Genomic DNA, 26,850 nt, shown 5'->3' on the forward strand with positions numbered 1-26,850 from the left:
TTCCTGCTGGGGTTGTGATTTCTTGCTTTCTTTCTCTCTGTTTCTCTGGCAAGTGCACACATACTATAGCAAAAATCTCTATAAAAAATATTTTTTAAAAAAAAAAGAACAATTAAAACCAGACAGGACCAATGAAATAGGCTAACTCGTCTTCCCGGTGTTGGTCTCCCCTGAAGGGGAGGTGGGATGATATCGTATTGAGGGCTGTGACTTGGCCAGGGAGAGCTGAGCGTTTAGAGCATACTGTAAAACCCGGACGCTGGCGATAGCATTAACTAACTTCCTTCAAGCTATAATCTGAAGGCGGTCACGCCTGCAAATGGGCACTGATTTAGTTTAGGAAGTTTAAATTACGCTGCGTGCTTCACAACAGTGCGCATTCATCTCCCCTTTGAGTTCTCTGCCTGTGGTTCCTTCGTTAGGCCAGGAGAACACAAACGAATAGACTTTGAAAGGAATTGACTTCATTTCTATTCTTCTTTTTTCCTAAGTTCATTTCTTCCATGAGCAAGAGAGAGACAGACAGACAGAGTGCTATCATCCCCAACAGGACACAGATGTTGTAATTGATCCCCAGTCTTCGCCAGCCCTGCGTCGTGGGCATACATGTGCCTAGCGTACCCTGGGAGGTCTCCAGATGCGAACCTGGGACCTTTCCATTGTTCAGCCTTGCAAGCATCTGGCTTTACCTTTGTGCCACCACTGCCTAGCCCCCCTCCCTTGTATTCTTAGTGAATCTAAGCTCTTCACTTAACCGGCTGTGTCTCTTTGGGCAAAACTAAATTCTTTCTATTCTCAGTACCCTTTTCTATAAAACGAGTCATCCGCTGGGTTTGTTGTGATGGTTGAATGAAATACATGTCATAACATGGTATTTAGCACATAGTAGGTACTCAAAACATGTTAGCTTTCATTGGCTCATTTTAGTTTTGGTTTTGCCTTAAATGACAGGAAGAAAATGCCACTTGTCCAAAATGGAGGCCAAGGGGTTAAATTGGAAGAATTTTCTGTAGTGTAGATTATTATCATTAAGTAATGATACATTCTCTTTTAGAGAGAGAGCTTTTAGCTATAGGGCATGTCTGCTCACCAGAAGAACAGAGAAATAGAAAGCAAGAGATCACTCCCCCAGGGGGGATGGCCATGCCACAATCCATTCTCTGCTATTCTTCTCTCAGGATTTTGGGCACGTACGCACGTGCACCCGGCATAAATTTTAAGCTACTGAGTCCAAGACTCGAATCGTGCTCAACTCCATGGGAGTCCAGCAACTTAACCATTACACCATCTTCTGGTCCCAATAATGATACATTCTCTCTTAAATCATGAGAATCGAACCAGGCTGGGATACTTAAATGTAATCCTCCTGGGGCGGGGGGGGGGGGGGGGGGGGGCGGGTTCTGCCTCATTTCCACCTTCTGCATTTATGGTATAGCAATGATTTCAGGCAAAATTATGTGAATAAAACTAATGAACAGTTGAGGTCTTATTATGCCCCTGAAGTAAAGAATAGTTTGTAAAAGGCGCCGACTCCTGGTTTGCCTTTTACTTGAAGTACAACCTCTTGTTCACGTTCCATAGCTGACAGACTTAGATAAAAGAGTGAATTACTTCAAGCTTTCCTCTTTAATTTGATTTGCTGACCTATCAACTTATTTTATGCTACTAAAAATAAATTGATTGTGATTTAATTTCACAAATGTTAATAGATTTGTTTTATTTTTACTCTTCTGTTTGAATAGCAATAATTACCCCTTCCATTTATACAGTTCTTTACCACAAGGAACTCAGATCTCTTTTAGAGGCTCTGTAATTAGTCTGCATGCTCCTCCTGCTGAGTTTTCAGAGAGAGAGGGCATTCTTTTCTTTATCTTTCCAGAGGGAGAAACTGAGGCATTGAATGGCTACGCAGCCATCATCTAGGCTGGCAGTGTAGACGTCTGGTGGAGGCTGAGGGTGGTGCTGTGCTCAGGTTTTGCTGCTCACTAAGAGGGGATGAGACCTAACGGGAGCACTTCAGAACATTCATGGAAAAAAGAATTCAAGTACAAGTTTACGTTACAACTAAAAAAAAAAAAAAAGTGAAATCTATGCATAGTTTTTTCATAATATGTGTGTTCCATGAATATTTGGAAGGGGTTCTCCCACCCAACTCTACCCAGTGTGACAGTCTTCCCAGGGAGTGATTTCATATACCACGGGCTAGAAAACAGATGGTGGGGACAACACTCTGAGGCTGCCCCACCTGGGAAAGTCCTGGGTTGTATCCAGAGACCTCCCTAGGTATGTCTGTTACTTGGGGCTGGCTGAAGCTGGGTAGATTGCAGTATCAATATCCTTTTAGGTGTACCCTTTCTGTCTCTGTCTCTGTCTCTTTCTCAGAGAAATGAATAAATAAACTTAAGGGAAAAAAACAGGGTATGCGCACATGAGCATGCATAGTTACTAGGTATGTGTGTATGGTTTTCTCTTTTTAATTGAATATATACCTCCAATACTGGTGTTTAAAATGGACCCCATGGTTATAGCCCTTTTCCAAGAAGTTTTTAATGATACCATTCAATAGAAGAAATATAAAGGTATTATATTTTTTAAACTTCTATTATAAATTGAAGTGCTAGATAACTGTATTTGCTTCTTTTGTTTGGAAAGAAAAAGGCAGTAATAGGTTGAATTCAGGGAAGAGATCTCATTTAGGAAGACACTGGTTTCCTTCAACCTCATTACAGGGGATACATTGTCTGTACTGGTTTCCCCTTGATATTCGTTGAATGTATTAAGTAAGGAATTGGCAACTGGCTCTAGTTTAGTCCCAGATTTATAAACTAAGGCACATCTTCGTTTGAAAGACTGCAGTATCAGTGTGGGTGGTGCCAGCGCTGGGCCTGCATTTAGATCAGCCATGGTGTCTTGCATATGGTAGGCACTCGTTATCAGTTACGGGATTGAGGCACCTAGAAATGGAGCTCCCTGCACCTACTGCCGATGAGATGCCAGCTGTCTAATCGTGTTCACAGTCATTTTCAGTTCTTACGGCTTAGAAGTGCATTGCACTTAATATCTGGGGTACGAGTCTAAGTTCTTGTTAACAGTGAAAAGGTTTGCATGCCACCATGAGGTACAGGCAGTCCCCGACTCGCGATGGTTCTACTTGCAATTTTTCAACTTTGTGGTGGTGGGACAGTGAGATGCTGTCCGTAGAAACCCTACCTGGAGACCCCACACATACCATTTCTCCCTTAGAGTACAGTGTTCACTACATCACGTGGGATATTCAACGCTGTATTGTAAACTAGGCTTTGTGTTTGCCTCTGCCAACTGAAGGCTAGTGTAAGTGCTTTGAGCACGTTCCAGGTGGCTAGGCCAAGCGATGATGTAGGTTAGGTGTGTAAATGCATTTTGGACTTAGAGTATTTTCACCTTAGATGGTTTATCGGGACATACCCCTGCCGTAAGTCAATGAGCATCTATGTGTTTCCTTAAGGTGTGACCCAGAACGAATTACAGGATTTTCATGTGTTTAAAACAGGAAGCCAGCGATGGTGTTGGGCTCCCACAGGGCCGACCACCTTTCTAGTTCTGGACCAGCAGCTTGAAACTCACACTGGGCACATGTGTGTGCGTGCCCCAAACCCCAGGGGAATGGAGAAGGGAATGTGGTGTGGCCATCCTCCCAGGGGGTGAGCTCTCACTTTCCCCCTCACTCCTTCTCTGTTTCTCTGGCAAGTACACGTGCCCCATGGGGGAAAAAAAATTCAGTTTTACATTGAATGTTGGCGAAACATGGGAAACAAACTGTTCAAGTGCCCGTCATCACTGGTGGCTCTACTTCATTTGCATTTAGCTGTCACTGGCTGCACTGATGGTTTCCGTCTTCGGCATCACCCGCGCTGGCTCACTGCCTCAGCGTACATGTCACGGAGGCCAGGGGGAACGTCGAAGAGTAAACAGACCTTTTCAGTCTTATATTCTAGGAAACAAACGTCACAGCTCTCTTTTAAGTAACCTGCTTACGAGGTTTTTGTGTTCTGCCTTACCATCCAGGCAGCCGTTTTCTAGTCAGTTCCCTCCATGTAACTCTCAGGATAAAGCCGGTCTCAGGTAGGCCTGTTCTCAATTTCGGACTGCTGCCGTGGGCCAGTCGCAGTTTTAGCAGTCCCATTTAAGTAACTACAGCCAGGATTTCCAGAGAGTCGCCTCTCTCTCCCTTGGTCTCTTGTCTCCAGGTGTTTGAAACATCTCACCAGACACCTTCTGTGCTGCAGAGAGCACCTGAACTGGCCTTAGGTTTTTAAATGAGAAAACAGTTGGTGCATAGCAGAGAAAAGCAGCAGGAGCTTGGGGAGATGGGGTCAGAGGCAGGGAGTCGTGCTGAAGCCAGAGTAGAAGCTGGCATGGACCCCCATATGGCTATCCATGGTTTGAGTTCCAAACCTGGCAGCTTGCTCTCTCACTTTCCTTCTCTCTGTCTCTCTCTGGTAAGCTCACATGAGAGCCCCAAGGTTGGGAGGGGGCAGATGCCAGTTCTGTTTTGAGCACACTTTTCATGATAGTGCTCTGGTCATCGTGTTAACTGAGTCCTCTCCAAGCTATAGCTTAAGGTGGGAGGGGTCAGATGCCAGTTCTAACTGTTTTGAGCACACTTTTCATGATAGTGCTCTGGTCATCGTGTTAACTGAGTCCTCTCCAAGCTATAGCTTAAGGATGGAAGCACTCGTGAGTGGACCATTATTGGGTTGAGGACGTTTAGGTGATGTGGCTGGTGTGCCATGGATTCCTGCGATTTCTCTGCTTCTGTTTCCTTGCATCAGGTTAGGTCAGCGTAACTGGGTGTGCTTTTAAACTGGTAATTTAGAAAAGTCTCTATTATATACATGCTTACAGAATATGACACCGCTCCAGACCCTTTCAGAAATGCAAGTGTTTTTGAGAGAAGAGTCAGTCTAAGCAGAGGTTAAGACTGATAAGACAGGAAGTGCCTCTGCTCACAGAGGTGGCAGGAAGTGCCTCTGCTCACAGAGGTGGCAGGAAGTGCCTCTGTTCAGAGGTGGCAGGAAGTGACTCTGCTCACAACAGACATTTTTTTCCTCACTGTTCTGGAGGCTGGCATGTCCAAGATCCAGGGGCCAGCCAGTTGACCTTCTGGTTCGTAAACAGCCATCTTCCCCCTGCGTGCTCTCACGGTGGAGCGATCGAGCTAGCTCTCTTGTGTCTCCTAAGGGCACTAATCCACTCAGGAGGGCCCCACCCTCACAGCCAAATCACCTCCCAGAGGCCTCAAATCCTCGTCTCATCACTAAGAGGAGGTAGGATTTCCACATGGGAAATTTGAGGAGACAGAAAACCTCCACCTGCAGCAGGTCTGAAGTAAAATGCTTGTGATGCCTCAGGAGAAAGATGTCATACAAAGAAAGGGCTTATTAGTTCAAAACGGAAGGACAGAATCACCGTTCTTCCACTTGTGTCCACAGGCGACTGGACTTTGTTATCTTCATTCTCATGAGGCGTGTGAGGGAGGTCGAGGTTGGTCATAGGAGCTGCTCAGCTTCATACTTTTGCAGCTTTCTCTAGTGAGTTCTTTGGTTCTTTTGCCTTCTGGCATTCTCTAGTGCTATCTGCCATTTCCTCCCTTCTCCTAAGCTGTCCTCTCAGGATGGGGCAGAGCTGCACGCTCCCCACTCCCTTAGGGCTGTAGCTGAAGTCCTGGCGGGTAGTCTTCATCTCGTTACTTGTCTTCGGTTAGAAGGTATGAGAGGTGTCTAGAGAAGTCTGTCTGCTAATGGCCAAACTCTTACCCGCATTCGCAGGTTCACTACAATGTGGGCAAGAACCTGGCTGACAAGGGCAATCAGACCGCTGCCATCCGCTACTACCGGGAAGCCGTCAGGTATGACACGTCCCTGTCCTATTATTGATGGATACGGTGTCTTGTCTTCCTTTCTCCCTGCCTGTCTTCCTTTTTCACTTTTTTTCTTTATTTATGGTATAAATAAGTCACACCACTGTCCTCTCCCTCTGTCCTTCAGCCGGTATGATCTTGGGCACTTGAGCAAATGCCCAGGAGACTGGGTCGTGAACTGCAGTTGGAGGTGGGACCTCGCTTCTCTCGAGTGCTGTGTTAACACTGCACCATGGCGCCAGTCCCTGCATGTATTATTTTCACTTTCTAGGATTAAAAGCCTATGTAAAGACCCTGACTTTAAGATATCTTAGCCACAGGCCAGCAGATGGCCTAGCGGTTATGTTTCTGGACTTCCTCATGGCCGACCACAGTTCAAGCCCCAGACCCTGTGGCTTGAAATTTACTCCGAGTGTGTGTGCATGTGTGCTCAGGGTCCTGGGAGGAGAATGAAGGAGAAGCAATTGCAGTGTAGCCATCCCACCTGGGGGGGAGAGGGAGCAATATCTCACTTTCCCTCTCTCTGTCTCTGTCTCTCTCTCTCTCTCTGGTGAACACACGCACCCTAAGGCAAAAATACTTTTTACAAAAAGAATGAAAAAAGATATCTTAGCCAATGCCTGAGTTTAGTGAAAAGTACAGAGTACTAGCAGTCGGCTCAATTTCTCTCTCAACTTCCAGATTAAATCCCAAGTATGTTCACGCCATGAATAATCTTGGAAATATCTTAAAAGAAAGGAATGAGCTACAGGAAGCTGAGGAGCTGCTGTCTTTGGCTGTCCGGATCCAGTAAGCACTGCCCTTATAATTCTGCTGCTGACAGTCTCAGCCTTTCTCCTGCTTGTTGATGTTTTGAAAAATGCTCTTCCAGGCCAGACTTTGCGGCTGCGTGGATGAATCTGGGCATAGTGCAGAACAGCCTGAAACGGTTCGACGCTGCGGAGCAAAGTTACCGGACAGCAATTAAACACAGAAGGAAGTACCCAGATTGTTACTACAATCTCGGGCGCCTGGTAAGCTTGGGGTGCCTTATGCCTGCGGGAGGAAAGATGGGCTCTTTTTCTTTTTCTTTTTTTTTTTTTTTTGAAAGAATTATCTAACTTTATTTATTATTTTTACTTTCCAGTTTGATCAGAGTGAGACAGACAGAGAGAAAGAGAGGGGGAAAGTCAGAAAGTAAGCCACCGGGTCTGGGACTTGAGCAGCCACCGGCCATGTGGGAGTCCAGTGCCTTTAACCAGCACGCCACCTGCCAGCCCCACGATTGGTTCTTTTTCATTATTTGTAATCAAATGAGAGCAGGAGCATCCCCTCGCATTCTATATTGTATAACGTTGTTTCATGTATGTTTATCTCCTTTAAGGTAGCTATTTGATTTTCTTACATGTAACTGTTGAAAGCTCGTATTGGAGAGCGATCCAACTTGATTTGATCGAGTTGATGAGAGCAGCAAGGCCATAGGTTAAACTATGGAATATATTAAAATGTTTTCAATCCCTTCTTCCCTTTAGAACAATGCTCCAAGGAATAACTTCCTGATAAATATTCTCTGTTTTAAAAAGAAAAAATGGAATAAAAACTGAGATTAAAAAAAAAACAAAACCCGTAGTGTGATTTCTGGGCTTCCTTATTCTCCTTCCTCAAGGGAGCCGTTCTTATCTGCAGGGAGCTCTCTCCTCCAAGCGAGACGGCTGCAGAGGGCATGCAATTTATTTGAAAAGACTTAGACATTATTTAGTGGAATAAAAAATAATGTGTCCCATCATAACTTTACAGCCTGGGTTCTTGACAGTATTTATGAAGATCAGACTGTTCTTGATATCCTTGATGAAAAAAGAAAGGAAGAAAAAGAAGAGAGAGAAGGCATACAGAAAGGAGCAAAATTCTTTAAGGAATGATTATATTCTCTCCCCGTAATCAACCCTTGAATTTGGTTTTAACAAACCAAATACATGTGTTGCTAATGCAAAGGTCATGAAAAATGCATATTAAAAAACTATGCTTAGATTTCCAAATTTGGGGCACCAAAATAAGCTCATACTTTAATTCCATTTCACCATAAACTGTTTTGAAGTCCCCTCATAAATTTATTGGATAAAATTGTTACAAGTAAACCTGTGTTTTGTCCCACCTGGATGGCCTGCACAGTGGTGTTACTTGTAGAGGTTCAGGTGTAGATTTCTAGCTCTTACCCAGCACAGCCTCACATGGAGGACCGTTTCTCATGTTCCAAGGAGTGCCCACTATCCTCAGTGCTAAAGGCTGGACCATCCTGGTTTTATGGAGCCCTCATATTGGCAAAGCCATCTGTTTCCCCAATTGGTACGCACCCCATCCCACCCCATCTCCAATTAGGGAATCAAAAACTCCATGAAGAACCTGTATTGGAAAATACTAATAAGTGCCCCAAAATGATTCCAGAGCCCTCCCTGTTGGTGGTCCCATGTCTGAGAAGCAGCTCTGTCTGAAGTTTGACCCAGAGGATGGAGTATGTCAGAGCAGAAGGGGCTGTTGGGAGAAAGCAACCTAGAAAACTAACAGCTGTAGATGTATCGCAATACTAGACTTTGCTGTTTGCCCTGACATAAATGTCATTGGTCCTAAAGTCTTCATTTTTAGACTAAGTAGCCATGATTCTGTGGGCTGTAGAGATGAAATTGTATGAAAAGAGGAACAAGATGGCAGGAGCTTGTGGCTAACAAACGGTGAACTCTGGCCTCTTCCACACTGCAGAAGTCCCGTTAATTGGCCAAATAAAACTCACGTTAGAAATTTAAAAATAAAGTGGCCAAAGCGTTTTGTGTTTTGTTTTATTTTTGAGAGAAATTTTTGCTATAGGGTGTGTGCGCTGTCCAGAGAGACAGAAAGTGAAAGTCATCCCCCAGTGGGGATAGCCATGCCACAATCCCTTCTCCCCTCAGGATTTTGGGCACACACCCCAGCATGAGTTTCATGCTGCAGGGTCTAGGACTCAAACCACAGTCAACCACATGGGGAGTTCAGCACCTTAACCAGTATGCCACTTGTTGGGCTCCCAAAGTGTTTTTATTATACAAAAGTACAAGACATATTTTAGTTGTGCTGTGTCATAGGAAGATATCATCTCCGTATGCCTACTCCACTGTGGAAAGGAATTCATTTTTCTGGGCTGGAGGGAAGAGTGGCAGTCACATGACTTGAGTCCAGTACTTTTGGACAGCGAAGACTAATAGGAAGATATTCCTGTTATCCCACATCAGCTTTTCCAGAACCACTTGACCTTGTGTGCATTTCTGTTGTCTTTTACATTTCAACATTCTCTGCATTTTGATCTAGTTACAAATTTTCACGTTGAAACAGTTTTCTCTATGAAACCTGAAGGTAGAGAGCTGCAGCTATTCAAGAGATGAGTTGTAGGGGAGGGGGGCGGTCATTAAAATCTCACTCTAATGACATAGGTAGAGATAAAAAAACTCATCACATACAAAATAGAGTCTTTCTCACCAAGTGAATGGAGTGGTATAGGGACCAGGTTGGGATGTGGGAGCATAGGGCACATTGTCTCATGACGTGCAGATGAGTGCTTCCATGTACATGGTATGCAGGGTTACTGTCTCTATTTACTGTGTCTATTAAATAGCATTTGAGTGACACAGGCATGTGAATTCTTCTTCCTTTCCTTTTTTTTTTTTTTCTTTTCTAGAGATATCTCTTCTTTTAGGTTTTTGCTTGCAGAGTGTGCCTGCCATCAGCCCCTAGGTTATGCTTTAAAGATCTACAGTTAGCAGCCTTCTCTTGCCTAATGACTCCCCGTCACTGCAACTCCTCGGGATTTGGAAAATAGAGAATTTATGCCGATTGAGCCTTCTCTAAGAGTTACAGCTGAGGGAATAAGCAAAGAATATAAAATACCGACCTAAGTCACATGCCCCAATGCTGGGATTCATCACACGTTCCCTTCGAAGGTCTTCTGCAGTGTGGAGCAGATTGAGACCTACACTGCTCTTTGTTCATATTGTTTACCAGTTATGCTACCGTGAAATGGTCTTCCCGTGTCCCCTTCTGTCAACTGTTCCTGCTTATTTTAGGCTTTTGCTCTTCATTGTGGTTTAATTACCCAGCTTTTGCTTGCCTGACAGCTTAAAAGCATTAAGAGCTTAATCTTTAGCAGCTCAACCAACCCATTTATACATTGGCAAATAAGAGGAACTTAATAACTTGAAAGTTTCTTTTTATGAATGACTAGTAACAGGAGATAGAAATTTGTTTTGGTTTCTAGAACTCAGGAAACAAGGAATGCGAAGCAGTTCTCTTGTAAAACTGAAAACTAGGAAGAGTTGGGTTATGTGGGACACATTACTGACCGTGGAAAGTCGTTGGACCAGTAGCTGGAAGTCTCACTGAAGACAGTTCCTTAAACAAGCCCCGATTGTATGTATCAGTCAAGATGTGTTCAGGAAAACAGAAGCCATGTTCAATATGAGAACTCATAAAAGGTTCATAGAAAACGTATATTATGGGTCTGGCAAGTGACGTGGTGGTTAAGGGCGCTGGACTCCCACTTGGCCAACCGCAGTTCATGTCCCGGACCTGGTGGCTTGCTTTCTCACTTTCTCTCTCTCTCTCTCTGGTCAAATTAAAATAAATAAATAAATAAAGTTAAATTTAAAAATTCTTAAAAAAAAAATAAGAAAAGGAAAGAAAATGCATACTATAAGGAAACCATGTGTGGATTTCAAAATTGTTGCACCAAAATAAACTCATAGTATCATTCCATTTCCCATGAGCTATATGAAGTCCGCTTATGTTTTGTTATTTTTAAATTATTTTTATTTCCATTTAATAACTGCACATCTTTGAAGTGTACCACATGGTTTTTCCCAGCATGAATAGGGTGCATATTAGTCAAATCAAAGACATTGTCATATACATTATCATCAACAGATAACTCTTTGTTATTGTGTCTATTAAATGTGTTGCTTTTGACCCTGATTCCCTCCCTTCCAGCCTTTATTACCCACCCTCTTCTGTACTGTCTCTAGTACCTACAGTTGGCCTCCCTGCTATTTTACCTTCCAATCTTTCCGTTTCTGCTATAGAGTGCAGACAGTATATATTAAGCCAGGACATATAATGCCTGTTTTCCATGGTCTGGGTTGCTTTGCTTAGCATTAAATCCCCCATATTTGTCCACTTTATATCAAAAATAAAGAGGTCTTATTGTTTCTGATGGCTGAGTAGTATTCATAGAGTACACGCCCAGCATTTTTTCAATCCACTTGTCCATTCTTGGGCATTTGGGTTGATTCCATGACTAGCAATTGTAAATAATGCTGTAATTAACAGGCATGTGCAAGTGTTTTTCTGACTGTTTTCATATCCTTTGGGAAGATAAAGAGTGGAATTACTAGGCCGTATGGTAGTTCTATTTGTAGGTTTCTGAAGAATCTCCACATTGTTCTCCACAGTGGTTGTATTTGTTTACATTCCCACCAACAGCGTAGGAGGGTTCCCTTTTTACCATAGCCTTGCCAACACTTACCATTTTCTTAAACTTAGCCATTCTGACTGGGGTTAAGTGGTATCTCATTAAGGTTTTGATTTGCATTTTCCTTATGATAAGAGATGTTGAGCATTTTTTTCATTTGCTCTTTGGCTGTTCAAATGTCTTCCTTGAGAGTTGTCTGTTGAACTCATTTGCCCATCTTTGAATCAGGTTTATTATTATTATTATTATTGGGGGGGAGGCGGTAAGCTGCTTGAGTTCCCTGTATATTCTGGTTATCAGTCTCTTATCTAATAAGTTTGCAATATATTGTCCCATTCTGAGGGTCATCTCCTCACTCTAGATCTTGTTTCTTTTGCTGTGCAGAAGCTTTTTGGCCTGATGTAGCCCCACTTGACTATTTCTGGGATTATTGCCTGTGCTTTGGGATCTTATTGTGAAACTCTTTGCCTATTCCAATGTTGCTAAGAGTTTCTGCTGTGTTTTCCACCAGTAGTTTTCTAGTTTCAGTTTTTATGTTTAGATCTTTGATCCATTTCAAGTTAGTTTTTGTCCATGATGAGAGATACGAGTCCAGTTTAATTTTTCTGCAGGTGGATATCTAGTTTTTACAGCACCGTTTATTGAAAATACTTTCTTTTCTCCACTGGGTTGTCTTGTGCCCTTTGTTGAAAATTAATTGCCTGCATGTTTGGGGGGTTATTTCTGGGTTCTCAATTCTCAATTTGCTCTACCTGTCCATTTTTGTAGTAATACCATGCTGTTTTGATGATCAGTCTTGAATATATTTTGAGGCACTCTAATTTTAAATAGAGGAGATTTAATACAGGGAGTAGTTTAGATTGTGCTGGAAGACTGGAAGAGCAAAAATGGAAGTATTAATGCAGAGAATAATAACTAAGGAAACACCCTGGGTTTGGGGAAAGCACTGAGAGGAAATTATGCTACCAGAACATCTCAGGTGCTGCCAGGGCTTCAAGCGTTGCCTTCCTGGTGAAGGAATAGGAAGGAGTGCTCAAGGATGGGGGACTGGGGGACATAGCTGACATGGCCACTTCAAAGCCATTCTGAGGGAAAAAGGCAGAGAATAAGAGGGTGTGGGGAGGGTCTGCTCCCCTCTTGGCCCTCCAATGGCCATCTGTTGTGCCTATTGGCAGAGGCTTCATAAGGAGCCAAGGAACACAGGAAGCTGAGAAAGGTAGTTTGCAGTCTCCTAGTCCTGGCAAAAAAAATGTAAACTTTAAAAAAAAAAATCCAAGATGGGGTTGGGAATAGAAGGGTAGATTCAGGACATGCATTTTTTAGTCTACTTTCCGGGTGGGTAGTCTTATTAAATCACTATTTTTCTTGTTTATTTGGATGCTCTTTGAAGGGTTGACGGGGGCCAGCAGAGAGTGTGGAGGTCAAAACAGCCAACTCCACATCTGAGGTCCTGGACTTGGCAGCTTGAAAGTCACACTGGAGTGTGCATGTGTGCCCGAAGTTCCAAGAGGAGAAGTGTTGAAGTGTGGCCATCCCCACTGAGGGGTGATGTCTCACATACTCTCCCTCTCTCTCCATCTCCCTCTCTTCCCCACCCTCATTCCCCAGTGAGTGCACATACCCTCTAGCAAACTAGAAGCAAAAGAAAAAGGGTAGACTTCAGCACACTTCAGCCCCAGTAACACACTGCTCAAGAATAGCTGGGTCCACGTGGAAGGTCGTGGGTTAGTTTCCTTGGTCTCTGGACATGTACACCTGTGATCCTGGCTGTCTGACAAGACTTGGAGAGGGATTGTAGCACCTATTGAAGACCCTATTGAAGGTGCTTCTTTCTCATTCTCTCTCTCTCTCTCATGGAAAAAATATGTAAACTTAAAAAGAATCCAAGATGAAGGCTGGCAGGTAGCATGGTGGTTAAGGATGTTAGATTCCCATATGACCGACTGTGGTTTGAGTCCTGGACCTGGTGGTTTCCTTTCGCACTTTCCTCTCTCACTCTGTGTCTCTCTGGTCAAATTTTAAAATAAATCAACAAATAAAAGTTAAATAAAATAATTCTTTAAAACAAAAATCCAAGATGCTTCTTTAGAAAAGGGAGGGGCAGGGGCCAGCAGGTGACATGGTGATTAAGGCAGTGGACTCCCACATGGCCAGCCAAAGTTTGAGTCCTGGAAGTGGCAGCTTGAATATCATGCCAAGTGCCTGTGTGTGTGTGTGTGTGTGTGTGTGCCTGAAATCCCAGGAAGGGAAAGTTGGAGAAAGGACTGCTACATGGCCATCCCCCAAGGAGGTGATTTCTCACTGTTCCTCTCACTGCCTTTCTGTCTCTTTCCGGGAGCGCACTTACCCTATGGCAAAAAGAGCTATAAAAAGAAAGAAAGCAACAATAATTCTCTCCTTCCTAAATGAGGCAAATGGTTTCCAAACCGCCAAGAGGTTTTACGTGACATAGACATGTCCAAGGAGCTTACAAAGTGTCTGATTACTTGTATTTCCGTGTGAGGTTTAGGTGTAGGGAGGAAGCGGCTCCTGGACAGCCTCTGCAGCTTCGAATCACAGAAAGTACTTGGTTTCCTGTTCTAAATAATACTTAATCCAAGACGGGCTGTATGGTCTCTTCTGGCAGCTGGAAATGTGATTTACTACCCGGAATCACTTGATAATAATAATAAGAAGAAAAACAGGCTTGGGAGCCAGATGGCCTGATCCGAATCTTGCTCTATCATTTCTATATTTATAACTTTGGGCCAGTTGCTTAATTTTCCCTGTGCCTAGTTGCTTCATGTATAAAATAGGGATAGTAATATCTACCTGACTGTAATTCTTTTGAAATATATGAATGAACATTTTTTTAAAAAATAAACGCTTTATTAATACAAGTTATATATATATATTTAATTTAGTAGTGTCTTAGAGGGAAAACAGAAAAGCTGGAATGCGGAGTTTTATTATTACTATTATTATTTTTTGTTCTGTGCCTGACTTTCAGTATGCGGATCTGAACCGTCACGTGGAGGCCCTGAGTGCGTGGAGAAACGCCACCGTGCTGAAGCCGGAACACAGTTTGGCTTGGAACAACATGATCATCCTTCTTGATAATACAGGTACAGATGTGGCCAGACAGACTGGAGGGAATCGTTTCACAGGGCAGAACTGCTGAATACTCAGAAAATGTAGATCAGTGTGCTGTTTCCCCCCAAGTTTGAAAAATATATACCTAGCATTAAATATTTTGTGTTGCAAATGTGTATTCTTCTAGAAAAATGGCTTTTCCTTTGCTATGTTGGAAGACGAATGTTTGGGAGAAAGACCTTCCCCTTCGAACTGGTGTTGAGTAAGGGGGAAGGTGCTGGGTGAGGTCTCATTTTCTCCGAAGCCTGTTGTCCTGTTACATACCTTCCGGGAGGCTGGGACACCTGAGTGAGCAAAAATGGCCTCTGGGTTCACAGACTGGTTGGGACCACATCTACTCCAGAGCTCACTGACCATACTGGAAGGAAACACTTTCACGTCTACACTCGGAGCCACAGAATCTCACAGTAGACGTAACATTAAAGGACTCGATGATCTGGTTTCTCATCCCAGAACAGAATGAACTAGATTGGTTAAGATTTAATCTGTGCCCCTGGTTCTTAAAGCCCAAGCAGCCCTTGAGAAATGATGGTGTTCATTTGGAGTCTTGTTTTTTTTATTAATTTTTAAAATTTGCTAGGGGGCATGTGCACTCATCAGAGAAAGATGAGAGAGAGAGAAAGAGAGAGAAAGAGAGAGTGTGTACCCCCACGGGGAATGGCCACACCATAGTCCCTTCTCCATCTCTTCCTCTTTTTGGTATTTTGAACATTCACATACACACACACCCAGCATGGTTTTTAAGCCACAAGTCCAAGACTAGAACCACACAGTCAGCCATGTGGGATCCAGTTGTCAAAACCACCACACTACTGGCTGTTCCTGCTAGTGAGTCTTCTCACTGGTGTGGAGCAGAGATACACACTTGTTTCCAAAGAAAATGCAAAACAGATACTTCACCACGATAAATTCTATTATTACAGTGTTACTGCGGGACCAGCAGGTTGCGTGGTGGTTAAGGTGCTGGATTTCCATATGGCTGACCATAGTTTGAGTCCCGGACCTGGCGGCTTGGTTTCTCTCTCTCTCTCTGGTTAAATTGAACAATTAATTAATTAATTTTTAAAAAGTGTTACTGTGATACTCATTTTGAAGACTTGTTTCTCTGATTAGGATATAAATGGAATGTGGGAAAATTTAAACTAGGTTTTCAGTGTTTATATATCACATCGACATCATTCTGAATTGCAGCGACTTTGCCACTGATAAATATGTGTGTGTGTCTGTAACCTGTTCCACACAGCACCCTTGATCAGTCTATTTGTGATCATTGTGTACTATGCAGGGAATCCCTGTTTATCGTAGAGAGACCAAAGCATGAACTCAACATTGACGCGGTTCACGTTTTCCATTTCTGACTCCCAGGTAATCTAGCCCAAGCCGAAGCTGCGGGAAGAGAGGCGCTGCAGTTAATCCCTAACGACCACTCGCTCATGTTCTCGCTGGCGAATGTGCTGGGGAAAGCCCAGAAGTACAAGGTCTGTGAACTGCAAGCCCTGATTTCTTGCAATTAATGCCAGCACCTCACAGAGCTGTCAACTTTACTTCTGCCAGTTAAATTCCTGATTAGGCCCAGACAGCGGCCGCGGTGCCCCGGTGTAGTCAGGCAGTTTGTTTCCTGGAGAAGTTGCCTAAAGGGTAGGTGTGGGACCCTACCCAGCGTCCTTTCCCTCAGGACTCACTGCCATTGTTCACACTTGGGCGAGAGAGGTCAGGGAAAGCCAGGATTAGGCAGGGAGCTGCGGGGCAGTGGCCTCACCTGCTGCAGGGTTTGGGCAGCAGTGGAGCACCCCCAGACATGTTGCCCTCCTTGGGCAACCAGGCTTTGATGCTCCCCTTTGCAGTTGGACTGGAGCCCCAGCTTCTATTTGTGGGTTCCAGCTTCTGCACACAAAGAACAGCTGGCCATGGCGGACATGGCTGGTTCTTGCAGCTTCCAGGTGTTCTGCATCTGCGTTCTAGTCATCACCAAGGCCCGAGAGGTATCAGCCGTGGAAACCGCCAGGTGCTGTCTGTGCCGCGGCCACCTCCGGCTGGGTCAGTGGCAGGCTGTGCGGCCCTCCCTGTGTGTGGAAGGGGGTCTGAGGTTCCTGACGCCAGTGCGTTCCAACTCGAATTTCGTAAGTCAGAATCACCGGGGGCTTGTTCAAAGTAGATGCCCTGGCTTGCCCAGACGCGGTTAAGTGCCTCCGTACGAAGCTGGATACCACATGGCTGGCCACGATTTATAACCCTGGCCCCAGTGCCTTGAAAAATACGCCAGGCATACATGCAGCTGTATACAAAACCCTTACGGCATAGAGAAAGGGAGAAAGGGGGACTGGGGAGTGGCCAGGTCCCATTGGAGAGGGTACTTTCTGTCTCTTTTGCTTTCAGTCTCCTGTCTGTCTGTCTGTCTGTCTCTCTGGCAAGTGCAAGCACTTTCTAGCAATAAAGAAATTACATTTTTTAAGTGGGGGGGGGAACATGTAGATGCCTAGATCTTTTTATCCACCAAAGATTATCTTGGTGGGTTGCCTAAGCCCAGAATATATGTTGGGTCTTCAAAAAAATTGATGGAAGAGCGAGCTGGTGTTGTAGTGACTCAGATGGCTGGATCCCATGTGACTGACTAGGCAGTTCGAGTCCCAGACCAGCAGCATGGAAAAAAATGCACTGGGCATATATAAATACATGTCCAAAATCCCAAAAAGAGAATGAAAGAGAGGAGAGTGTGGTGTGGCCATCACCCTGGGGGTGCTTACTCACTTTCCCTCTCCTTCTTTCTCCAGTGAGTGCACACACCCTATACCAAATTTAAAAAACAAAAACAAAACACACACACACACAAAAAACTTCATGAAAAATGCGTATTATAAAAATCTACGCATGAATTATCTCATTGTTTTGCACCAAAATAAACTGAAACTTTAACTTCATTTTTCCATGAATTTTCTGAAGTCCCCTCACATGCTTTTTCAGTGGTCCCATGTCTAACAGTTGTCACAGAAAGCTCTCTTTTAGAAGCAGTGCCTTAGAGAAGCATTTGACTTCAGAATCCAGGGCTGTATCTTACTTGGGTCACTGCGAGGTTATGGATAAGACACGGTATAGTTTCCGCACCAGCACGTAACCACACCCCATGCATTTCTCTCATTTTTGTACATCAAGGAGTTTAAGAGCTTCGGTGTCCACTTCCTGTTTATTTATTCCATGAGTGAGAGAGACAGAGACTGAGAAACAGAGGCAGCATCCCCAACAAGGTCTCAACACTGATCCTGCCCTAGCCTCAGCCGCCCCAGACCCCAGTACGCGCATGCCCAGTGTACTCAGGGAGGGCTTTGGACACACACCAGGACCTTCCACATTGTCCAGCCCCCAGTGCCAGATGTACCCCTGCACCACCAGTCCCACTCTCCTGTATGCTTTCAACATGTCTAGACTGTTCTCCAGGGATGGCTTTGTGAGAGCTTCAGTTTGATTTGTAATAGATCTACGTGTGTCAGGCGGAAAGCAGGTGAGGTTTATGGTTTTGCTTCTGATGACCTTTCTAGCCATTGGTCAGCCTGAGATGGGGCAGCACCTCGCTCTCCCCCAGTGACCTGGCTCTGGCTAGTCCCCTTCAGGACACAGCGTGTATAATCATTGTATTGACTTTTCTGTCATCCCACCATCAACCGGAATTTCTGCTAAGGGCACGGAACCCGGAGGTCACTTGGCTTCCAATTCACGTTCCTTTCTTCCCCTAATAAAGTAGAAATTATTCCATTAAGCAGAATGGAGAAATCATTTTCCCGTTTCGCTGTAGATTCTACATCCCAGTTGTTGAGGCCAGGCCTCTGAGCCGACAGCGAGGACACAGAAGATGACGTCTGAAGGAAAGAACTCAGTGCGAGCACTTCAGGAGCTGCCGACAGAGAACACGGCGTGACCCAGGCCGTAGCATCTGTACAGAGAGGGCTTTAGTGGTCTTTTTCCCCCAGCAGGACCCAGGCCTTATTAAGTGCCAGACAATCAGCATGATATGGCCAAATGCATTTCTCTTTTTTTTCTTTTTAGAGAATGTTGCCACAGGGCATGTGCACTTACCAGAGAGAGAGACAGAGACAGTGAGAGGAAAAGTGAATAATCACCCCCTGGGGAGGTGGCCACACCACAATCCCTTCTCTATCCCCCGTCCCGGGATCTTGGGCATATGTGCTCGAGCATGCATTCAGCATGATTTTCAAGCCAGGTCTGGGACTCGAACTGCTGTCAGCCATGTAGGAGTACAGTGATGTAACCACTACACTATCTGCTGGCCCCCAGCATGTCTCATTTAACTCCGAAATGTTCAGGCTTCTGGAAGGTGCCTTAAGCGTTTTTTGTGGGTTGTCTTTTGTTTTTGTTTTTTAATTTGTTTGTTTCTTCCCTGAACCAGGGAGACAGAGATGGGTACCGCCAACAGGGGCCCTGTGCTGTGCTCTGTCCCCAGTCCCAGCCCACCCAGATCCTGGGCAGGCACCTGTTGGACCTCCCCCTGGGAGTCGGCCCTGCAGAGCTCCCTGTTACTGCCACACCACCGTCCAGCCCTGGGTTTGAGACCTGATGTACCACGTGAGGGCTCTCAGTATACCTTTTCATCCTGGCCAAGCCTCCCTTTTCCCTATGCTCATTTCCTGCTCACGGCCTCATCTGTTCATCTGTAAAATAGAGAGTGATCTACTGCATTTTTTAATAGGGTGATATGAAAAAGAAAAGGCACGAGAGAGTAATTTGTGACTGCTAACTGGCAGATACATTGGTATGATAATAACTTCAGTGGTTACGAAACAGATCTCTAAGGACCACCGAAACCTATTAGACTCTTCCTTCTTGCCACGCGACCGCCAGTCTGGGCCTAATGTGGGAGGCAAACCTGCAGAGGTAGGGACTGGACAGCGATGCTGTGCAGTGTGACCCTGAGAGGCTGACCCGGGAGTGTGGGGCAGAGGGCTCTTGGGTCCTGTCTGGAGACCTCCCCGAATGCACCAGGCACACGCATGTCCACGGTTCAGGGCTGGCTAAGACTGGAATCGCGGCATCAAGACCCCCTGGTGGGGAGGAGCTATCTTTCTCTCTCTCTCTCAGAAAAAAGTAAATATACTTTTTTAAAAGCTAAGTAATGTTTTCCAGGGTTCAAAGTGTTCCCTCTCATCTCATCTCTCTTTCTGAGCAGCAGCTCCACTGCCCCGTAGCTTAGGAGCTGGTTGCACCGATCGAGCAACTTTTCAAGCCCCAGGCGTTCATGCTGCATGCACCTTTACGAGTTTTCTCACATCAACATGCTGCCTGACTTACTAGTTACCTGACTCTTCTCCTTAAATAGACATTCAATGCAGATGGGTATGTGAGAAGCAGAAGCCTCATGTCATTACCATAATATAAGGAAAACAAATTTATTTTCGCAAACTCCAGCGAGGTGGTGTCGCTGACCACGGCACTGAGCCCAAGGTCACTTCTCGGCTTCCTAGGGAGCTCGGAGGCACTGGGGGCTCAGAGTGCTGGCGTCTGCCTGGCTGAGTCAGAGGGAAGGAAGGACTGACTCTGGTGCACAGCTTCAGGTTCATGTCAGGCCACCTTCGGGACCGTCTCCTGCCCTAACTAGGGCAAACCCCCCAGGAAGCACAGGCAGGTGTGAGGACAGCGCTGCAGGCAACGGGTCTCCCCAGCCAGCGGCTGCCGAGGAAATGATCTGCCCGTCTTCTCTGTCCAGACCTAGAGATACTTAGAGACACAGTTTGCAAGGCCCGCTTACTCCTGAACCTTGGTTGAATACCTTCTGGGTAATGCAGCTTAGAAAATAATGTTATGTTCCCTTTCTGTTGATGAAAAAGATGTTTAATGTGTTCCTTCTCATCTATCAGCTTGTTACCCAGGTCTTTAAGCACCTAGACACCTCCACCAAAGATCAGTTTATGAACAGTTCACTGCTTTCCGCAACAGGCCCATTAAAGTGCATGACTGAATCGATGAGAATATCCTGGGCTTTGACTGCTTGCAGACCTCCGTGTTCTGAAGAGGCCTAGAACCTTCTCTTCCTCTCAGGAAGAGATGCAGTCCCTGGGCCACCGAAGCACCCTCCAGGGCTGGCCCCTGTGGCCTGGGTGGGTGTGTCTGGTGCATGCTCCTCTTCCCCGGACCAGTCTCCCTCCTTGTCTTTTTTGGAGAGTTTTTTTGTTTGTTTTGTTTTGTTCTGTTTTGTTTTGTTTTTCTGCTCTAGGACATGTGTGCTCACCAGAGAGACAGAGAGACAGAAAGTGAGAAATCCACTCCCAGGGAGGATGGCCACACCACAATCCCTTCCCCTCCATTCTCCTCTTGGAATTTTGGACATGTACACACATGAGCCCAGCGTGTTTCAAACTGCCGGGTCCAGGACTCAAACCACAGTTGACCATGTGGGAGTCCAGCGATGTAACCATGACGCCATATGCTGGACCCATAAATTTTTTCTTTTTCCATTGTACGTGATATAGTAGGGAAATCTTGGAGCTCTTTCCAGGAGTTTCAGCTGCTGCCAGTTGGAATGTAGGCCCTGATTTTGAGCTGACAGTGTGTGACCCTGATGTATACCTTCCTTCCATCTGCTTGGGTAGCATTGCTAAAATACACATCTTCTCTGCCAGCTCTGTCTAAAAGGCAATGGTCTCAGAGACTTTTGCTCAGGTTCCAGCTTGTCCCAACCCAGGGGACAGTCGAACAGGTTTCCTGAGGGAAGGAGTGAGAGACGGGACGAACGACTCAGTGTTACAACTCTTCAGGGTCGTCTGTTTATTGTGGGCAGTACAGAGATGACACAGTGTTACAACTCTTCGGGGTCATTCAGAGACGACACAGTGTCACAGCTCTTCATGGTCTTCAGGGTCATCTGGTGATTGTGGGCCAGGGATCATGGTTATATACATGCTGGTGGGCAGTGATTGGTTGAATGAAGGATTGTAAAAGGTGGGTTATGATTGGTTGTTTTTGTGGACCAATCATGAGGTGCCGGATATGCAAATCTGAGGGATTCTAAGCTCACCGATTAGCTATGGGAAGTGGCCAATCAGAGTATGGTTTTGAAGATGAGGTTTTGAAGGGGAGCCAATCGTGGCCTTTATGGGAAGTGGCCAATCAGAGTATGGTTTTGAGGGTGAGGTTTTGAAGGGGAGCCAATCATGGCCTTTGTCATTGTGTAATTGTTTGCTCTCTGAGAAACCGGAGATATTCGCTGGTGCACAGCCTCCCACACCAGCTCTTTCTTGGGAGTACCACAGACCTTCTCAGGGCCAAAAGCTGTCTGTCTTGCACACCGTAGAATGTGTAATCCCAGATATGGAAATCCAGCTGAAAAATTCACATAGGACAGAGATAGAAAAAGCAAAAACTATCCACAGACCAACAATTTTATTAAGTCCAGTGTTAGATTGGAAACGTGGGCATGGCCCCCTGGGCAGAAAGGGACTCCCCTGCAGCGATAATTCAACAATGGTCAGGTGGGGAGACCCTCTGTCCCACTTCCTGGTGACCAGACTGGAAGTACTATCAGGAGGAAATGCAAGTCTTTACAGAGACAGTTCACACGTCGGGGGCCTTTGGTCACGGTCATGTATAATACTGTGACAGCTTGGGTGACAGCTGGCCATCTCCTCCTCATTCTTCTGCTCATTCTTTCCAGCTGAATGGGCTGCTCTGGGTTGGTGGGGTTGTGGGTTCTTGGGGAAGATTGCATAGTCCCTAGCTCCTGTCTTAAAAGTACTGGAAATGGGGCCAGTAGGTGGCAGAGTGAGTGGTTAAAGGCACTGGACTCCCACATGGCTGACCAGTTTGAGTCCCGGACCTGGTGAATTGTTTCTCATTTCTCTCTATCCCTCTCCCTCTCTCTGGTCAAATTAAAATAAATAAAGGTAAATAAAATGACTTTAAAAAAAAAAAAGAAGAAGAAGAAGAAACGTCCCAGAAATGATGTCATTGATGCTGGCTAAAAATGACACTTCTGCAGTGTCAACAGCTTGGTCTTTTTCTGTTCACTTGACCTTCTCTCGTCTCCCCTGACCTGAACTCAGAGACTTGCTGTTAAGAGGCAGAGTTCCACCCACTTTGGTGGGCAGGTGGCAGAGCCCACAAGCATGTTCATCCCCTCTCTGTGGTCACCATTGCCGTCTGCTGCCCCTCGTCCCCTTTGCTTCCTTGCTTAGCTTTCTGGAGTCTCTCCACAGAGCATGGCCACTCTGGGCCTTCAGGTGTTTCTGGGAGGAGCAGTAGTACAAAGCACGGATGTGAAAAGTTTGAAAACTGCAGACGATACAACTCTGAGTCAGTTTTGCTTCATGTACAATACTTTCTTTTTTATGTATTTCACTTTTTTAGGAATCTGAAGCTTTATTCCTCAAGGCAATTAAAGCAAATCCAAATGCCGCAAGTTACCATGGTAACTTAGGTAAGGAATATTTTCTGTTCAAATCATTAAAATTTTATGCACTCTTTCTTTTTTAAGAGAGTTTTTGCTATAGGGCACGTGTGCTTACTGGAGAGACAGAGAGGCAGAGAGAAAGTGAGACACTACATGGCCATGCCATAATACCTTTTCCACCATTCTCCTCTTGGGATTTTGGGCACGCATGCACATGCACCTGGTGTGAATTTTAAGCCACCAGGTCCAGGATTCAAACCACAGTTGACTACGTGGGAGTCCAGCAATGTAACCATTATGCCACCTGCTGATGTTTGAAATGTTATTCACTTTTAACAAAATGGGAACATGTCCATAAAATCAGTGCTGAGAGTGGTTTTTTTATTATTATTTTTTCAAAGTTAACCTGTATTGTCTTTTATTTTACTTATTTTTTTAAAAGAGAAATGTTTACTATAGGGCACGTGTCCTCACCAGAGAGACAGACAGAAAGTGAGAAATCACACCCCATCCCACACCCCCCCACCCCCCAACAGAGGATGGCCACACCGCAATCCCTTCACCTCCATTCTCCTCTCAGGATCTTGGGCAAGCATGCCCAGCCTCTGTTTTGAGCCTCCAGATCTGGGACTCGAATTTAAGTTTTGAGCCTCCAGATCTGGGACTCGAATTGCAGTCAACTACGTGGGAGGTCAATGACATAGCCATTGGCTATGTCTGCTTGACCTTGTATTGTCTTTCATGACCTGGTTTTTTTTTTTTTTTTTTTTGAGAGAGAGGTTTTCGCTATAGGGCGCGTGCGCTCGCCAGACAGACAGAGAGAGACATAGAGACAGAAAGCGAGAAATCACCCCCCAGGGGGGATGGTCACGCCGCAATCCCTTCTCCTCCATTCTCCTCTCGGGATCTTGGGCACGCACGCACACACGCCCGGCGTGAGTTTTAAGCCACCGGGTCCGGGACACGAACTGCGGTCGACTACGTGGGAATCCAGCAACATAGCCATTACGCTAACTGCTGGTTCCACATGACCTGGTTTTAAAATGTGGTTTTTATCACATTAAAAAGGTACATGATAGTCATGGTTACAAACTGATTGTGTGGACAGAACGCCCTCCCTGTGCCTACTCAGAGGAGCACCTTCTTATGACTCCAACTTGGATTCCCCTTCTCTGTGTGAAGGGTTCTAAGACACCAAGAAGGACTTTGATGTTGACCAGCTAACCTGCCTCTTTTCCTCTATTTTGAATTCTTAGAGCTTGGTCTTTTCACCTTCTTTGGCTCCCTATGCCTCGGCTAAAGATGCATCTACAATGATTTACTCCCTAGAATTCCTTCCTTCCATGTTAACCTGTCCGTAGGAAGGCATTTCAGAGCGTAGTACGTTGACGTTTAGAACACTGCCATACAAAGGCATCTCACTGTCTCTAACCCGGCCGGCTTCTCATTGCGAAAGTTACAGAGCATCCACAGCTGCTCTCCCGCCTGTGTAGAAAGTTAGTTTTACCTTCAGAAACATTGTCACATTCAGAGGCTCACATTCGAACAAGTAGGTTTATTGTAACCATCATTTTATGGTCCAATGTGATGCCAGCCCCTTATGTCCAGCTGGCAACAAATAGGCTATTACTTTGCCAAAATTAATAAGGAAACCTTTATGTGAAATAAACGGCTGGACTTCTACATCGTAAGGGGCCTAACTGTGTCCAAGGCCTGCCCCATCTGGCCTGGCTTCCCAGAAGTTTCATAGCAGCGCCGAGCCCTTTCGTGGGCTCTTCTTTTTGTAATAATGTTGCTGTAGGCAGATGAGCTGCATCTAGTGATCCAAAGAGCCCCAGGAATAACTGGCCGTGGTAAAACAATCACCAAGGGGTATGATTACAGTAAATAAAGCTTGTGGTACAAACAATATTTTTTTTAAACAATGATTTTTTAAAACTGCGAAAGTTCTGTACCATTTCTTTGTACAAGTGGTTGGGAATACTGCAAGTTATTCAGAAGCATGTCCAATGAAATTCATCTCTTGCTGTTTCAGCTGTGCTTTATCATCGCTGGGGGCATCTAGACTTGGCCAAGAAACACTATGAGATCTCCTTGCAGCTTGACCCCGCGGCATCAGGAACTAGGGAGAATTACGGCCTTCTGAGAAGAAAGCTGGAACAAAGGCAGAAGAAAGACGTCTGACCCTTTTTCCTTCGTCTTTTGAGTTTGTGCGAGTGTGTGCATGAGGCCTCTCATTACTATTATGTGGTTATGTTTAACCATTGCGAAGTCTTAGACATGTTTGTTTTACTTTTTCTATGAAAACTAAGACATGCAAAAAGATTAGAGCACCAGCAATACCTTCTTGAATGCATGATAATGGTTTTTGCATCGAAATTGTATTTTTTCAGACAACTCAAATGTGATTCTAAAATTCCAAAACTGAAGTCTTTTTTTAAATTAAACAGAAAAAGAGAAAAAATTATCTTGAGCAACTTTCAGTAGAATTACATGTGCATTTGGGATGTGGGTCTTATTGGGTATACACTGGCTCTCTTAAACCTCGCTTGTAACCAAGAAATGATGGGCTGACTCTTACAATTTGTATAAATATCAAATGTATCTGTATATTAGAATTTTTATTTAATGATGGGAGAGAGTAAATTAAAATATTTGGTTTTATAATCTCTTCTTTTTTTACAGCAATATACTATGAACTTCATTTGTAAGGAAATATTTATTTGTATTTTTATGTGTTGGACAGGGCAAATAATTGAGTGCAGAATGAAAATGTTAACATCTCGTATATCTATATGCTTTTTCTCCTATAGGACAAAATTGACTCCTTCGGCATTTTGGGGGGCACTCTCACTCACACAGTTCCAGTATGTCGGAAATTATGTAATATTCTGAACTGAGCGATCGGCAGAAAATCCCAGCTCTGTTTTAGGCAAGAGCAGGCAGTCTAGGGCTACATATGTATGTAAATTGCTTTTTTGTTATTTTTAACTGTTAGGACATCTTTCATTTTAATAGGGTTATAGACATTACTCCGTCCAGAATATGCAAGAGATACAATTGCTCTCGAAAGGAGAGCCACATCTGTGGAGTTTGTGTATTGTTAAGAATTGGGTCATTTTTCCAATTTTATTTGATTGAAATAATCATATTTACTTTGTTCTGTCTCTATACATTGTCGACTTAACGATTTAAGCAATCTTTGTCATTTCTTTTGCAGTAAAATTACTACACAAACTGGCATGAAAATGTCATATTGCCTTTTTTAAAAAAATTTAAGTTTTATTTTTTATTATGTAATTTGACTGGAAAGAGAGTGAGCGAGGGAAAGTGAGAAAGCAAGCTTCCACGTCCAGGACTTGAACTGTGGTCAACCATGTGGGAGTCCAGCACCTCATGCAACATACCACTTGCTGGCCTGTCATATTGCCTTCTTCATAGATGGTTTTTGAGTGAATGAACATTGTGTCCTTCTCTCTCTTCAAATGAAATCAAAGTGACCAAATCATCTTTTCTAGTATGTGGCTTCTATTTTATTTGGGGGAACATTTAATAGAATTATACTGTAAAGTTATTCCAGTTCAGAGAATTGGATAAAAAGGGCTTCAGTGAGGTGAACTTGATTCTCTACACTCACTTTTTTGGGGTTAGATCTGTGTAGAGTTGAAAGTTAGTCATCGTAACTTCTGGTGGTAGAGATACATCAGGAAAGAAACTTCTGTGTTTCAAACATTTCTTAAATGGCCCCAAAATAACAGGAACAATTTACGGATCTCGTAGGGGCGAGCGCTGTCTTGTTTATGTTCCTGTAGTGCTCAGCTCGGCAGACAAGAGATGCACTTTTGGTTCTTTTGGATTTTTTTAAAAGCAGATTTCTTTTTTTGAAAATGGTACTTGTCCTTTGAGAGTAAAGGGAAAAAAATGATACTTCTTGCCAAAGCCCCCCTCTTTTTTTTTCTA

The 26,850-nt window shown here is 44.5% G+C and overlaps 1 protein-coding gene across 3 annotated transcripts in view; it reads left to right on the plus strand.

The window, feature by feature from the left end:
* TMTC4 (transmembrane O-mannosyltransferase targeting cadherins 4) overlaps nucleotides 1-25,280 on the plus strand; it is a 72,987-nt gene extending 47,707 nt beyond the window's left edge. For 2 of the 3 annotated variants that reach the window (XM_006141516.3, XM_027776227.1), the window contains 7 exons: nucleotides 5,808-5,887; nucleotides 6,581-6,688; nucleotides 6,771-6,912; nucleotides 14,356-14,470; nucleotides 15,864-15,976; nucleotides 22,848-22,917; nucleotides 24,926-25,280. In XM_006141516.3, the coding sequence (XP_006141578.1) occupies nucleotides 5,808-5,887; nucleotides 6,581-6,688; nucleotides 6,771-6,912; nucleotides 14,356-14,470; nucleotides 15,864-15,976; nucleotides 22,848-22,917; nucleotides 24,926-25,074 (777 nt within the window). In that variant the 3' untranslated portion in view covers nucleotides 25,075-25,280. The remainder of the gene's footprint in view (nucleotides 1-5,807; nucleotides 5,888-6,580; nucleotides 6,689-6,770; nucleotides 6,913-14,355; nucleotides 14,471-15,863; nucleotides 15,977-22,847; nucleotides 22,918-24,925) is intronic. The other variant, XM_027776229.1, reaches the window with a different exon arrangement.
* The last annotated feature ends 1,570 nt before the right edge of the window (nucleotides 25,281-26,850 follow it).

The sequence above is a fragment of the Tupaia chinensis genome, unplaced genomic scaffold (assembly GCF_000334495.1).
Source record: "Tupaia chinensis unplaced genomic scaffold, TupChi_1.0 Scaffold000057_1, whole genome shotgun sequence".
Taxonomy (NCBI): Eukaryota; Metazoa; Chordata; class Mammalia; order Scandentia; family Tupaiidae; genus Tupaia; species Tupaia belangeri.